At 41.0% G+C, this 15,102-nt stretch overlaps 1 protein-coding gene across 2 annotated transcripts; it reads right to left on the minus strand.

The window, feature by feature from the left end:
- Positions 1-286: 286 nt before the first annotated feature.
- On the minus strand, positions 287-11,906 carry HS3ST1 (heparan sulfate-glucosamine 3-sulfotransferase 1). 2 transcript variants are annotated; one of them, XM_063401625.1, is made up of 2 exons: positions 11,753-11,906; positions 287-2,978 (listed from the first exon to the last, which is right to left on the minus strand). In XM_063401625.1, the coding sequence occupies exon 2, from the start codon at positions 2,848-2,850 to the stop codon at positions 1,888-1,890; it is 963 nt and encodes a 320-aa protein (XP_063257695.1). In that variant the 5' UTR covers positions 2,851-2,978; positions 11,753-11,906; the 3' UTR covers positions 287-1,887. The 2 variants fall into 2 exon arrangements, with proteins under 2 accessions (XP_063257695.1, XP_063257696.1); XM_063401626.1 differs by lacking the exon at positions 11,753-11,906 and adding an exon at positions 11,597-11,746.
- Positions 11,907-15,102: the final 3,196 nt, after the last annotated feature.

Consider the following 15,102-nt stretch of genomic DNA (forward strand, 5'->3'; position numbering starts at 1 on the left):
TCTAAAACTAATAGAAACATGATGTACCTATGATTGTTATTTTAGCATCTGCCTCATGTAAGATTTGACATTATTGCCACCAGAAACTTTCCCTTCTTGTTGTATATTCTGGGTCAGCAGTGGACCATTCAGGCACAACTCAGCAGCAAGCAACTGCTTTCATATCAATAGCAACAGGCTGCAGCTGAGTTCTTAAGTAACATTTAGCTGAAATCTAAACTGGAGTGGAATCTTAAATTCTGGTCTTCCAAACTAGAAACTGAAGAAAAAAAATGGAAAGGAAAAATGCAATTCAGAAAATATTTTATTGAGTACAATACCATTTCATTGTAGGCTTTATAAAACACCACCAACCTCTCTGAGGTTGAATACAGCTTGGGCAGGTGCACAAGGAGTGGGAGCGAGAGGGAGAGCATCTGCAAATTTTCATGCAAGAGGCGTAATATAGGATATTTGCATCCAGATGATACCTTGTCATAGTGCCCAAGTTTGCACTAGCTCACCAGAAAAAAATGAATGAATCTACATTTAAAATTTATAAAGGATTGTAACAATCAGCTACAAGTTCAAATTTACTGCGTGTTGCCATTGCACATTCAACAACTAAACTCAAGATCATGAAATAAAAAAAATCAGTAGAGCTTGGATTAAAAGTACTGTAAAAAGCCTTGTTTGGAAATAGGATTAACTCTAACTCCAGAAACTGATGGTTAACAAGACATCATAACCACTGTAGATAAGGACAATTGCAGTTTTTACCAATGTACTAACATCTAACTGCCATTTTTAGCAGGTGAAAAACAAGGAAAGTTCCTGAAATTTGGGTTAATCCCACAACACACATCTAATAAAGACCTGGCATCATGGTTCTTGGAAGGAGATTAAACAAATAGTAGTCCATAGGCAATTTTCAGTTGCATGAAACAACTGAAAACTCATAGAAAACAGCCATAAGTAGGGGACAAATGTGGTAATATTTATATGAATGAAGTTGCTGCTGACTGGAATGTAGACCAGTTTTTCTGGTGTGTTTATTTTCAGTGATGGTAAAGCATAAATGTGCTATGAAATGTAGGAACAGTCAAAAGCAGCCTTGAAAAAGTCTCTATATTGCTTAAATTCTCTCAATCATACCTCTTTATGAAGTATGCATACATTCAGAGACTGTAAGAAGTTTTCAGGTTGACCATATTTCTACAGCTAACTGTATTTTATGAGCTGGTCCCTGCAGAATCTTTAAAAATCTGCCATGAAACCTGCACCATACTGCCAAAGAATTGAGGAGCACTTGTTATAACAGTGAATATGAAGTTAAGTACAGCAGTTAATATATCAAACTACACAGAGACTTCCATTGTCCTTTGGGTGTGCATTTCCCAACATGTGTTAAGTACCACCACTTTGACAGGAAATAATTTCATAAAGCAGGACTGAACAATTTGTTACCTACAATAATATTTTCAAACGGAAAAGAAACTATTAATCCACACTTTAAATTAGGAAAAATGGAAAGATAAAGTTTAGTGTATTCATTAGCAATTAGAGAAAATAGTCCAGGAAGGCCAAAGTATTCAAATAATTCAGAAATGTTCTGTTGAAATGAATTTCTTATTTATTAAAAAGACAACACATTCTCAAGAGAGCACCTTCTGCAATGAAATAATTTAGTTTCTTCATATAGACACATCATACACAATGTTAACAACCATGAAAAACAATACAAAATGCTTTCAAATTTAACAAGTAGAAAAATATAACTAGTATATATGGCAATTGTGAATCTAATACTGTACAGAAGTATTTATGGATTTTACAAATAAATAATAGCTTAAATGCCCTTTTAAAATTTCTAACTGTACACTGGAACATAGTTTCTGAAGCTTACCACTAACTCGCCACAAATGTGTGCCAGTCAAATGTTCTGCCCACAAGCTCAAAAAACTTCTTGTTGGGTTGATGGAAATACTCCTGCAGTTTCTCGAGTAAGCGGGCATCCACCTGTGGGTGCGCTCGTCCTTTGGACTCGTGTAAACAGCGCTCTCGACCACTGTCCCTCAGGCAGTAGAATCCCTTCGTTTTATTGAAATAAAAGTTTGAAGCATTTATCTGTGGTGATAACTTCAGAAATCTCTCTACCTTTTCTATTTCTGGAAAGGGATCTTTGATTAGTTTATCCCCATCTACAATGTGGATATGATCAAGAGGAAAATACTTCAGCCAGTTCTGCATGTGAATGTAGTATAGGCTTCTGTTTATTGCCTTGTAGTCCACATTGAGTTCACCATTTTTAATCAGGAATTGTTCAATGGATGGGTACGGCTTGTGCTTCTGCATGTGGTTGTAGAACACTTGGGTGTAATCTGACAGTACTCTCTCGCTTGGGTCTCTTAAAATAAGGAGTAGTCTCATTGATTGGTTCATGTTATAAACTCTTTCAGGCACTTTAGGTGATGTGAAATATGCTGGAGTTTTTTCCACGGTGATCTGATGGGGATATGAGAATGGCATTTGATTAATATACCACTGCAATCCATTCCTGTAATGATCTTCCCAGTCAAAGAAGTGAACTTCACTTTCTGCTGCTGCAATATCTGGATGGAGACTCAGCATCTCTAACAAAGCTCTTGTTCCACCTTTTCTCACTCCAATAATAATAGTCTGTGGCAGCTGCTGACATGATCCATTAGAATGAATGTTTTCCTTGAAGTCATTTTTCTGAGATGTTTTCTTTAAAAGCTCTCTCTGAACAGACTGAGAAGAAGTCTCAGCATTTGAATTTATAGCTGGTCTGGAAGGCACTATCTGAGGTTGAACAATAAGCAACACAGCTCCCAGCAGAAAAGCTGCCATGACAGAAGTTCTTAGTCTGGTTTCACTCAAGCGGGTAATAGGGCATAGAGCGATTTCCACCAAGAACAACTCTTAAAAGTGGTTTTTGTTTTGCTGAGCCAATGTGTATTTCTCAAGCAAAAACTTTGCTGAAAGAGGAAAAAGAAAAAGCACATTATCTTATGTTCAGCCACACTGCAAATACCTTTTCTTTTCAAAACTGGACAAACTTTAGCTTTCCCAACTCCAGGCTCATAGATAATTTAGTGTAATTTAATGTTTCAAAAGACAGGTATATGCAACAATGCCATAAGAAAATTATTTCCAGTCATCAGGAGACATGAACATTACTAATATTTCATTTGCACACAGATTATTATTAGTTATTATTTTTTTAAAATCTGATTTCCTTGGAATTGAACCACAATCACAAGAGAATTGTTTTTTAGTCTACAAGAATAGGTTTGTTTTAGAAACAAAACATAAAAAGGAAAAGGTGTGGAGGGGACCAAAAGAGTATGCCTAAATGCTGAGGGTCTTGTAGGATCTCTTAGAATTATAGCCTCCCAAAGAACTACGTAACAGCAACCTTAGAAGTCAAGCCTCCTGGGAAAAAGTCTCATGCAATACAGATAGAGCTGTCCAACATGAGAAGGCAACATTCTCCTAGCAAGGAATCAGGAAGAGCTCTAGGTGAACAGCACACCAAGGAAAAGCTGAATTTGTGTCATTTTAAAGTGAACTTTTGCTTTGTGCTTGCTGTTTCTAAGGATAAAATAGGTTGCTTGCACACTGGCCCTGCAAAGAGGTAAGATAATGAAACCATAGACTACAATATGACTGAATCAACAAAACAGTAAAAGACCTGTGGTTCCCAGCTCCATACTCAGGAAAGAAAATACACAATGGATACTTCTGAAGGTCATTTCAAGAGTTAGGCAGCAAGCTGCTGTGATGTAAAGAACCAACTTTAGGCTTTATCAAAAGACTACTAAATACCACCACTGAACACCCTTTAAAGGTCAGGGTATTTTTAATGCAATGTTTGAAGTGAAATTGTAACGGTTTTACACATAGTAGAGCTCTTAGATTGTCGCAGTATGAGCAGGCTGTGTACACAAGCTCTCTGAATTACAATGGCTTCCAAATACTTTACACCCTCAGTGGAGGTCTGGTGTGGATTTTAGTATTGTCTAACTCCACTTAGAAGAAGAAACCATGACAGCTGAGTACCCTGACTGCTTTGCCTTAGTAGGCTAGTGTAATTATGAATTTAAGCCTAGAACAGCACATACTGTGCCAGCTAACAAGGGCTGAAATATGAAATTACATATGAACAACCTGAGGAAATGCAAGGGCTAGGTTTCGGAAATTCTCCAGAGAATCTGAAAGGAAACTAATGACTTTTCCACAATAACCTAAGTCCCAGTGCAACAAGGACTAATGATGTGTTTCCAAGTAATCTAAAGTTCTGTTTGATAGCTTTGCATTTACAGAGGTCGTGACTCCATACTGAATGGAACAGGTCTGCTTCCTGATGTTTTCTACTGATTATCGCTTCGGTGCTTTCCCTTTTTCCATTTTTAACGGGCTACAAGGCAGCAATATTGTTAGGAAGCAGAAATCGAGGCTGGGAAGAAAGAGAAGCAAAGTGTCATGACAGATGTGAAGTTAAGAGAGTGCCTCCCTGTATGCCCACAGGCTTTGAGCTTGTGGGCAAACCTTGTCTCAGGCTATTCTCTGATGTCTTTTCTGAGGCAAGTTTGCCGAGGAATTTGGGTTTTTTCCATTTTTGGCCACTGTTAAGTTTTCTCTGTCTGAAAGTTCCATTTCATCTGTTGTCATTAGTCTTCTGCTCTCTTTCCCTATCCCCACTATTCCTGGCAACTATTGTCACCTTAAACTATATCACTTTTAACAAGAACTAGTCTTAATAGCCCCATATTGTGGATGCTGATGGGGGAAGACACTGGGTGACAGAAAATCTGATATAGGTAAACTCACTGAGCTATGCTGCCACAATATTCAGCAGCAATGGGAGCACAAGGTACAGCACCAGCCAGATGGGTCAGTGACTGATGGGCAGCTCAGTACATAAGAACAACAAAACACCAAGTCTGTTGAATTTTAAGGTCACGGATTAAAGGAATAGCCACTTGCTTCACAGTATATTTTAAGTCACTGGCTCCATAAATAGTAAGCTGGAGTTGTTGCCTTAACACCTTATTGGAAAAGCGTAATAGGATTCCAGTGAGGAACAGGTTGAACTGTGTGGAAAGAAGAGAATTTAAAGCCTACTAGTAGGAACACTTATTTCTTAATAGTCAGATTGAAATATGCTATGCTAACAGCAAAGTTCTGTAGCAGACTGTCTCTAGAAAGATTAAATTTTAGCTGCTGCTCTCATAGTGACAACACACTGCTGGATTGGGGGGTGGAGGGGGTGTTGATTTTCTTTTTTCGGCTGTTGTTGGGATTTTTTTAGTTTTTTTCCTTTGAAAAAGAAAATTAATACTATTTATTACTTGATTAGGATTTATAATTTGTAGCTCATAGTGCGCATACTAGTCAGTTGCCAACTTTCTGTATTCATGCCTTCCTGTGGCTGAATATAGCCTAAGAACTTTTGAGAAAAAGACATAGCAAGGTGTCTCTTCACTCTAGCCTTTCTCTTGTTTTAGTTGGGACCTTTGAAATCAGACCTGTGGGGTATTACAGGTGTAGTTCCAGGGGTCTCACCACGGGCAGGTTTCTGAGCCTCAGTGGAGCTCTGCCTCAATGTCTTCCCCTTCTTAAAGACTTTTGTGGGGCACAGCTTTTTCTAAATACAAAAAAGCAACCATTTCCTGTTTCAACATGAAATCTCATAATCACATAGGGATATCTTCTGTTTCAGATATACAGAATTTCTTTGTTCCTCCTCAGCTATTTGTTTGGGTGCCCATCTTCCACTGCAGAACACTGCTACTGTTATCAGTAGCATTTATTTTATGGACTTCCAAAGAACCATATCAGTAGTTATGTTATTCAGAGTACCTACAAGCTATTGCTGTTTTGTTTGCAAGCAATAAAGCTTTGTCTGCCCTTTCTTTCCATCCTATTTTGTTTCTCCCAGACTGTATAGGTCTGATATCTGGATCAATTATTTTGTTTTGTTAGACTAATGTAACACAATGGACATGACTGTACCTCTAAATTCAGCATAAAATAAATGATGTGTGAGAAGAGTGGTTTTCAGGAATAAAGCAGCATATGAATTGCTTGTTATTCAGCTCTCATCTCTTACATCCTCTTTAATGCTTTAGGTTGATCTGTAGATTGGTATCTAGAATTACAGGGGTTTATATAAAATAATGCAAACATATATTCCATAGCTTTATGATTTGTGGGTATAAAAAACTATTTCAACAATAATAAGCATGCACTGAGGATTTTAAAGCAGCCACTTTGCCAAGTTGCTTTTCTGCTTTAAGAATTCCCCTCATTGCATCCACAAGTCATGCAAAGCATACATGACTTCACTTGATGACTTTGTATTCCAGATTAGTCCAAAAAATTTAACTGGCAGCCATTACTACTGTATTTGCTACAAGTAAATGAGCAAGTTGTAAAAGAAATACAGTTTATGTTAAATGGTGCTTTGAAGATTATCCAAGACTTTTCAAAAAGTCTGATTGCTTTTGCTTAATCTTTTCTTCAGCTTTCGCCAATTAATTAGTGAAATGTGCCATCCTGTTTATTTTACCAGATTCAATGTGGACTTTATGCTTAAAACCTCTTCAATAGTAATAGTAACTTGGAAACATATAGAAAATTTAATCAGTAAATGCAGAATGAGGGCTAGAGGCTGTCATATATCATTGACTTTTAAGCATGTTTCAGTACTCTTTGAAATGTGTCACTATTTTGTAATTTCTGACTATTTTTTACCATTATACAAAGGTATTTTAATGCTTCTGTATGTGTGTCATCAGTGACATTGCCTGAACTGCCTAGGTTATATCCACTTCTTAGTTTAATATTCATTAACAAAATAGTTTCTTCCTGGACTGATAACTTCATTTTTGCTGGGAATTGGATGGGGTTAGATTTAGCTCTGAACTTTCAAAAGTTAGCTGCTGAAGTGGGTAGGAAGAGACCTAAGGAGTGCCTGTAGGGCAGCCAGTAAGCATCAGGCAGAGTCTGCTGGCACATTTGACAGGAAAAACCTTACAAAAAAAGCCCACAGCAACATACTGAGAGGTTTAGCAATGGGACCCAGTTACTACCAGGACAGTTACTAGGAGAGGTAAGACTACATCCTTTCCATAAGGAAACAAGTGACTTCACCTTCATTAATGAGAAGTTGTGTTTTCCTGGTTCTTTAGGGGCTGTGGACAAACAGGTTAAGTTTCACATGGCCTCACTTTATTTCCTTGCAGAATTGAATCCCTTCACTGGAGAGATCTCTGGCCCAGTCATCTGAAAAAACAGTCTGGACTGAATGAGAGCTATACTTCACTTGCTGAAGTTTGTCTGTAGAGGGAGATTAGAGCTGAAGATCTGAGCGAGACATTCTGTTCTTATAAAGAATACTCAGTTTTGCTGATGTGATAGAATGGTTTTTGGACTGTACTTTCCTTTGCACATATTTGGGGCCACTGTACTGCAAAATGTAAGACTAACATTCTGGTTAAACCTAGCTGTGCAGTACAACCCACACATCTGCTATGCTTGGTAAAAAAAAAAATTCCCCGAGATAACCAACTTCCTAAACTGATAAAGACTCAGCGTTCTGAACATTTGTATTCAGTGATGTGCATTAAAAAACTGAACTAGAACAATTGCAGTGTACTTGAGATCCTTCAAGAACTCATTGATATGAACAGTATATTCCTATCCTCTAAGGGTAGATTCTGTCCACCATATGATATGCTCCTTAGTTGTTTATATTAGCTCAAGTGCCACTTTGTATCCTGATAACATAAAACTTCCCAGTACAGCTATCACTTAAAGCTCAGCCAAGAGCAGGAAAGGAAAGAGCATTTTTCTTAAATTTAATTCAATTTATGGAACATGTTTTTTCTTGAAAATATATTCTGAATTTAGTTATTTTTATATATTGAAATGTATTCCAATGCCCTCTCCATGAATAAATTATTCCCATACTTCCCACCACATACAATTGTGTTTTTTAATCCAATTTTAATAAAAGTTAAAAAAAAAACACTTGCAAATGAAATGCTTGAATTTTCAGGAATAAACTACAAATACTTTTCTACATTAGTGAATGCTACAGAGGTAAGTGTAATAAATGAAATAGAACTACATACTACTGAAAGTCTCTAGAACCATAAACTATTGATCACCTTATGCTATATCAAAAAAGTCATTTACACATTAAGAAGGGATGTGAAACTATATGTAACTGTATGAACCTGTCTTACAGTGCCTACATGATATGTTCATTTCCCAAGTTATATCAAAACTGCTGCAAACCAGCAGAGATTAAACCATGGCTTTAACTTTTATAGTCAGATGTTAAGAAATCTAATCATAATTTCAGTGCTGTTAAGATGAGATATTGTCTATCAGTACAAAGACTTCAGAAATCCACTTTAACAGGTCTTTAAATTTTGGGAAGGAGAACTTAACAAGCTGAGAAATGTTGACTTGGTAGGAAGTATTTTTGGCTGAAATCTGCTGTATTTCTGCACCTGCTGTGATAAATACAGTTTATGCAAATTAGATAGGCCAGCAGTTCATGACTTCTAAAGAAGTTCAGCTCCAGTGTGAGCAGTAAGGTAGCAAATTTACAATAGACTGTGGTTATATATAATATGCACTCTTTTTTAAGGTCAGAAGGGACCATTCCAGTCTTTCATGCCAAGAGATCATAAAAATTGTTAGAAGAGAAAATACCCTAGATTTCAGAGAACCTCATGCAGGTAAAAATAAAATGGGACATTACGGCAGAATAAAAATAACTTGAAAAGCTCAGGATGCACAAAATTTTTTTGTACTGAATAGTAATATGGAATCCCCTTAACACCTTCTAGCAATTTTTTATAATACCTGTCAGGATTCAATTTTTTTTCTAAAGAGGGTACACTGTACCACTGCCTTCTCTATCCCCCCACATAAACTCAAATAAATGCTCAATACAAAATCCAGAAATTACTCCCCACCCCACTTTCCAAGCAAAATGGGTCACCTTCTAATTAGGAAACAGACATCTACTGCACAGCTAATAGAGTTGCTTCCTAATTCATCAAAGCTGTCCCCAAGAAAACAGCATGTGTGAAAAGATGGCTCTGTCCTGTCTTGCCCCCTTTCACCTTAGCTGGTTGTATTAAAATAGGGAACACAGGAGACTAAGCAATCCCATTCTCATTTCCTCTGCCAAGCAATTCCTTACCACTTAGACAGGGCTGGTGGGCCCTGTTTCAAACACTAATATTTAAAACAAAATTTAAAACAAACAAACAAACAAAAAAAAACCCCTCCACACATCAAAATAGTAATTTAGTTCATAATCCAAGTAGACTTCTGTGTCTTACACTCTCCTGCCTTCAGAATAACATTGGAGCAGGGTGAATACTGGTGAGGTCATCACTGTATTAGACTTAGCTAAACCAATCAATTTACTAAGCAAAGCACTACACAGTGACCTGGAGGGAACCCTCAGGTTCTGGAGTGACAAATGAGATGAACAGCAGGATCTCCCATCTTGGTCTGCCTTTAGTAAATTACAGTTTTGTTTTTCTCGTTATCAAAAGTTTTCATGGAAATCCATCAGCTTTGACATATTTTTGAGCTCTGATATCTTATGCGTTATAAGTGGCATTTCTAGATGAGGGAACCCAGGTTAGTGAGACTAATAAAAACATTTTTTATTTCCTCTCATGAAAAGCAGAAGAGTTGTGTGTATCTAAACATATATGAATTTATTGGAAAGTGTTTTCCACCCATTCTATTTTTCTGTAATGCCTGTGTAAGCATATGGCTAGTTCAGAATAACCAAGGTAACATCCTGACAAGGGGAGGGACACAGATGGGAACCTGGCAATCCTAAGGCTAGAATTTGCTCTGTAAAATTAGGGTCTCTCCACTGCAATAGCTGGCCTTGCTTCAGATACATGACCCTCCTGTTGCCCTATCAGAGGTATTTTTTGGCTATGTAGTATCAAAACCCTCTGCATTTTCGAAAAAGGAGAAAAAAAATAGCGTGGGTACTGAAAGGGTGGATGTGCACGAGATAACTAAAGTTGATGTCAGTGACAGTGCACTTACTGAGAGGTGCTCTTTTCTGAGCAATGTGAGAAATGCACTTATTACAGAGTAAGAAATGCTGGCAGATGTAAATTTCAACAGTTATTATATTTGCACTTACAAATTAAGTTTGATAGCCAGAGAATACATAGGCATTCACCAAACTGACCCAGTTCTACTATGTTCCCTTTGCCATACTACTGCAGAGGCTCTCTCTCTCCATAGGAGTGGGCACTGCATGGATCTCTCATGCCAGAAAGATGCTCCCTGCAGACATTCTATCCCCACGCCATTCAAGCATCATATTCCTAGAACTTCACAGGTATTTTTTTTTTCCACACCAAAATCCAAAGAGGAACAGTCTTGAAACTGGGAAAGCCCTTAACCCGCTGCACTAACAGAGAAAGGAAGAAGAATAGTGTACTTTAATTCCCAGTCAGCTGAGGTGATCGAACTGCCTGTACTCAGCTGCATACCCCCTCCTGATCTTTTGAATGTCTGGCTGGAAGACGAGACCAAACCCAAACTCTTCCATCTGAAGGTTACCACCCCTTCCTCTCGGCATCCTTTTACCCCCAAAAGATCTGAACTGCACACACTTTTATCCTTGGAAAACACACCGATAACTGCAGTAACCAAGGTTTTGCTGTACTACTCTAGGGTGTCAGTCCTTCAAAACAGAAATGAGCTCGAATTCAGGCTCTGTGCCCTCCTGCCGACTCCCAAAGCCCACAGTGCCCCCGGCCCTTTGCAGCTCGCCAGGTTCCAGCTCGGCACGCTGCATCCCGCCGGCTCCAGCACTATGAGCGGGAGCGGATCCGGGATGCTCAGCAGAGCTTTTGCGAGTGTCCTCCCGCCAGGTACGCGACCCGCTTCCTGAGCCCCGCCACCCTGCCCTTACTCGTGCCTGTCATTTTGCCACAAGAGGAAGAAGATGAAGAAAGTGCCCAGAAGCCGCACCTGGCAAGGTGCTGCCGAACACTTTGCCTCCCCCATCCCGTTTCTCTCCTATCCCCCCCGACAGCGCTGCCTCCCGGAGCCTGAGCGGGTGAGTCCGGAGGGCTGAGGCAGCGCCGCGCATCCCTGCCGAGGCTGGGGACAGCTCTCAGGTGCCATCCGACCGGGCAGACATTCCCGAGCTCCACGGTCCCTGCCGAGGCTGGGGACAGCTCTCAGGTGCCATCCGACCGGGCAGACATTCCCGAGCTCCACGGTCCCTGCCGAGGCTGGGGACAGCTCTCAGGTGCCATCCGACCGGGCAGACATTCCCCAGCCCCATGGGTCCCTGCCGAGGCTGGGGACAGCTCTCAGGTGCCATCCGACCGGGCAGATGCTCCCCAGTCCCACGGTCCCTGCCCAGGCTGGGGACAGCTCTCAGGTGCCATCTGACCGGGCAGACGCTCCCCAGTCCCACGGTCCCTGCCCAGGCTGGGGACGGCTCTCAGGTGCCGCCCGGCCGGGCAGACGCTCCCCAGCCCCACAGCGGCGCTCGCCCGCCGCGCCGCGGGGCTCTCACCTGCCCACAGCAGGTGCCGGGCGGCGGCGGCGCCGGGCTGCAGCAGCAGCGCACCCTGAGGGCGGCACAGCCCTCCGCCATCGCCGGCACCCTCGTCCACCCGAACTTCCCACGCTGCCGAGGCAGCCGCTCCCCTCCGAGCGCCGCGTCACTCACCGCCGGGGCGCGGAGCCGGGGGGCAGCGCTGGCCCCGCTCTGCCATGGGCGCCCGCGGGTGGCGGAGCGGCGTGCGGGGGCTGCGAGCGCCCGCTGTCGCCCGCCTCGCCCGGCCGGCAGCGCCGCAGCCCAGCCTGGCGCCGGCTGGTTTGTAGGGCCCCGCCCGGCCCGCGTCACCGGCTGGCCCCGCCCGGCCCCGGCCGCGGGCGGCAGCGCCGGTGCGCACGGAGAGGGGGCCGCTCCGCCCGGGAGGGTGTGCGGGCACGGGAGGGTGTGCGGGCACGGCGGGGTGTGCGGGCTCCGCAGGGTGTGCGGACATTGGAGGGTGTGCGGGCACGGCAGGGTGTGCGGGCACGGGAGGGTGTGCGGGCACGGGGGGGTGTGCGGGCACGGCAGGGTGTGCGGGCTCGGCGGGGTGTGCGGGCACGGCGGGGTGTGCGGGCACGGCGGGGTGTGCGGGCTCGGCGGGGTGTGCGGGCACGGCGGGGTGTGCGGGCACGGCGGGGTGTGCGGGCTCGGGAGGGTGTTCGGGCTCCGCAGGGTGTGCGGGCACTGGAGTTTGCCCGAATAGTGCTGCACTATAGTCTAGGGAAACGCGTGGCCACCGGCAGCAAGCGCACTTGCCCCCGCCTCTGTAGAATAGCATGAGTTGGAAGGGACGCACAGGATCAAGGAGTCCAAGTCCTTCGGATTGCCTCCTTCCTGCACTTAGAAAAATACCGCCCATGCGAGGCTGCATGAATAACAGATTTACAGTACTTGTGTTTACTTCTTCTATTTCTTGTTTACTTTCTTGAGACTTTACAAGGTGGCTCTGATTTTTTTTTTCCTCCTGAAGCGTTTTCTGTTCAGCCAGATGAATTTGAAGCAGGATGGATATCTAGAATGACTGAAATACTCCTCCTAAAGAGCAGTGGGGAAAGGACCTTCTGGGGATTTGTTCTAGGAATAATTTATTGAAATAGATCTTTATTTACCATGAACTATTTTTTTTTTAAGACAAAATGAATTAAAACTGGCATTAATGTACTGCATCCATTATTTCAACAGCCAAACTCTTGAAATTTTCTGTGAGCAAAATGCAGGTCCAAATAAAATAATAATAAAAAAATTTCTCAGTTGATTTTGATCAATTCATTAGTTGAACAGATCTGACCCAAGGTAGGGTGTTTCCAAAGAAAGTCTATTAGATTTTTTGCCTGAAGTGATACAGAGTTCAGACAATTCTGTCTGGACTCTGGCATGTATCCCATCAGGTTCCACAAAGCTGTGTATGCTCAGGTTCTTCAAGTCATCAAAAACGTGTTCTGTACTTAAAGTGTGATCTGTGCCTACTTTGTTCCCCCAGTCCCCATCCTGCTGTCCATCAATTATAGAAGTGTGGGAAGTCTTCAAGTTGCCATTGAAGACTGAGGCAAAAAAAGTGGTCTGGGACCTCAATCTCCTCGTCCATCGACCAGAATTGTTCATCAGGTGGTTACACCTTCCTCGACCCTCTCAGCAGGGGTGTATCTTCTTTAACCATGGGCTGTGACCTGCTCACACCTCATTTACTCCTTGAGTGCCAGGCTGGGGGCGTGTTGAATCACTCTCACTGCACCAAAAACCAACTTAGTGCATATCATAGCACTAGTGTGTTATGCACAAATATTCATGTTGTATATTTCTTAACTCCTTTGCCTTTGACCTTGGCCTGCACTGATAATATAACAGGATGCAAAGCTACCAATTATGGAACTGTATTTTCTAACCATGACTTCTGTTGAGGGAAGCAGAATGAAGATGATATGTTTATTAAAGTATCACCAGCAATTTCAAATGGATTAGAGGAAGTAGCTGGGTTTGTGGGGTTATTTTGTTTACAACCATTTACCTCCAGCCTTGAATAAGCATACTTTTGTTTGGCTAAATTAATTAGTAAAATAAACATGTTATAGAACATCTGAGGAATGAAGAGTACTCAATTATATTTTAGAAGGAGTATCTCCAAGTAGAGTCTTATCAAAGGTTTTCAAGAAACAAATGTAAGTACATAAGGAAAACTAGGATGGTATAACTATAAATGTATTTTATGATTTTGCATGTTTAACATTTAAGATGTTTTCTGTATTTAAATGTACTATATCATTGCACTGTAATTGCTTAAATACCAATAGATACGTACAAATACTTTAAATTATTTAAGATAGAAATGGAACATTTCACAAGAGTATTTACTAAAACATCCCAAAACAATAATACTGTCTTTTTACTTTGTATTTTTATAGTTTTCTGTATGTTTTAGTATAAATCTGACAGTCTAGTAGAGAAATACATTCACTTGCGATTAGCCTTGATGTTTAACCCTGATATTTATGTCACAACTGTGGGTTTTGATTGTCTTGGAAACAGGTTACAACTAAAAAGTTTAAATGTTGTTCAGCTGTTATAGACCCCCATAGTTCACTCATAAGGGATCACTGTTTCCTCCATGTGATCTATAGATCAGATATCATATTACTCATTTCATGTTTAATACCCAGTCTTGATATAAAAGAATCAAAAGATGAAAAATTCATCATTTCTTTATTGTTCCAATCATGAACTATCTTCGGTGTCAAAATAATAACAGAAAGCATCTGTGTACCTTTTTATCTGAAGGTATCTAAGTGTAACTTCAAGCCACTGCTTTATATTATCACCTTCCCAGGTAGATTAAAGATATGTTTTGCCCAAAACATACTTTCTTATTCTAATTAGGTCATTTCTCAGTACTCTTTTCCTCTTTTTAATAAGCTAAACAAAGTGTCTCACAGAAAGGCTTAAGAAAGTTTAGATTTAATTACTTTTCTTCACTTTTCACAAGTTCTCATCACTGAGTACAATACTGATGCTTAACATTGACAATGAATTGTCACAATGCTTTGATAATGAATCCCAATTGCCAATAAGGTTTCAAGATCTACTGGTAGCACAGTTCTTAAACTATTTCAAGTACCTTTCATTGTCATGTAATCCTTACTTTTTAAATTCAAATGTTCCAAGCTACTAAATCTGATGCCTTATGAGAGTATTCTGCCTTCATGCATCTCTTTATGGAGCAAATTTGTAATTTCCTCAAAGCAGATTTATTTGACATGATGGTGATAGTGTCTCTTCAACTGTGGGAAAGTGGTACAAGAGTGACACTGAGCCAACAGTGCTATATTTTTATTTTGCTAATTGAGTAATGACTAATTTACAAAAAGGAAGCGAGACTTCTTAAAGCCAAAAAAATGAGAAAGGAAATGAAAATTATCAGTGCAACACTGTCAGTATTCAATTCTGCTTCCCTCATTAGTCCAAAAATGAAGATGTGAAAAATGGGGTTA

Source organism: Prinia subflava, chromosome 7, assembly GCF_021018805.1.
Source record: "Prinia subflava isolate CZ2003 ecotype Zambia chromosome 7, Cam_Psub_1.2, whole genome shotgun sequence".
Classification (NCBI taxonomy): Eukaryota; Metazoa; Chordata; class Aves; order Passeriformes; family Cisticolidae; genus Prinia; species Prinia subflava.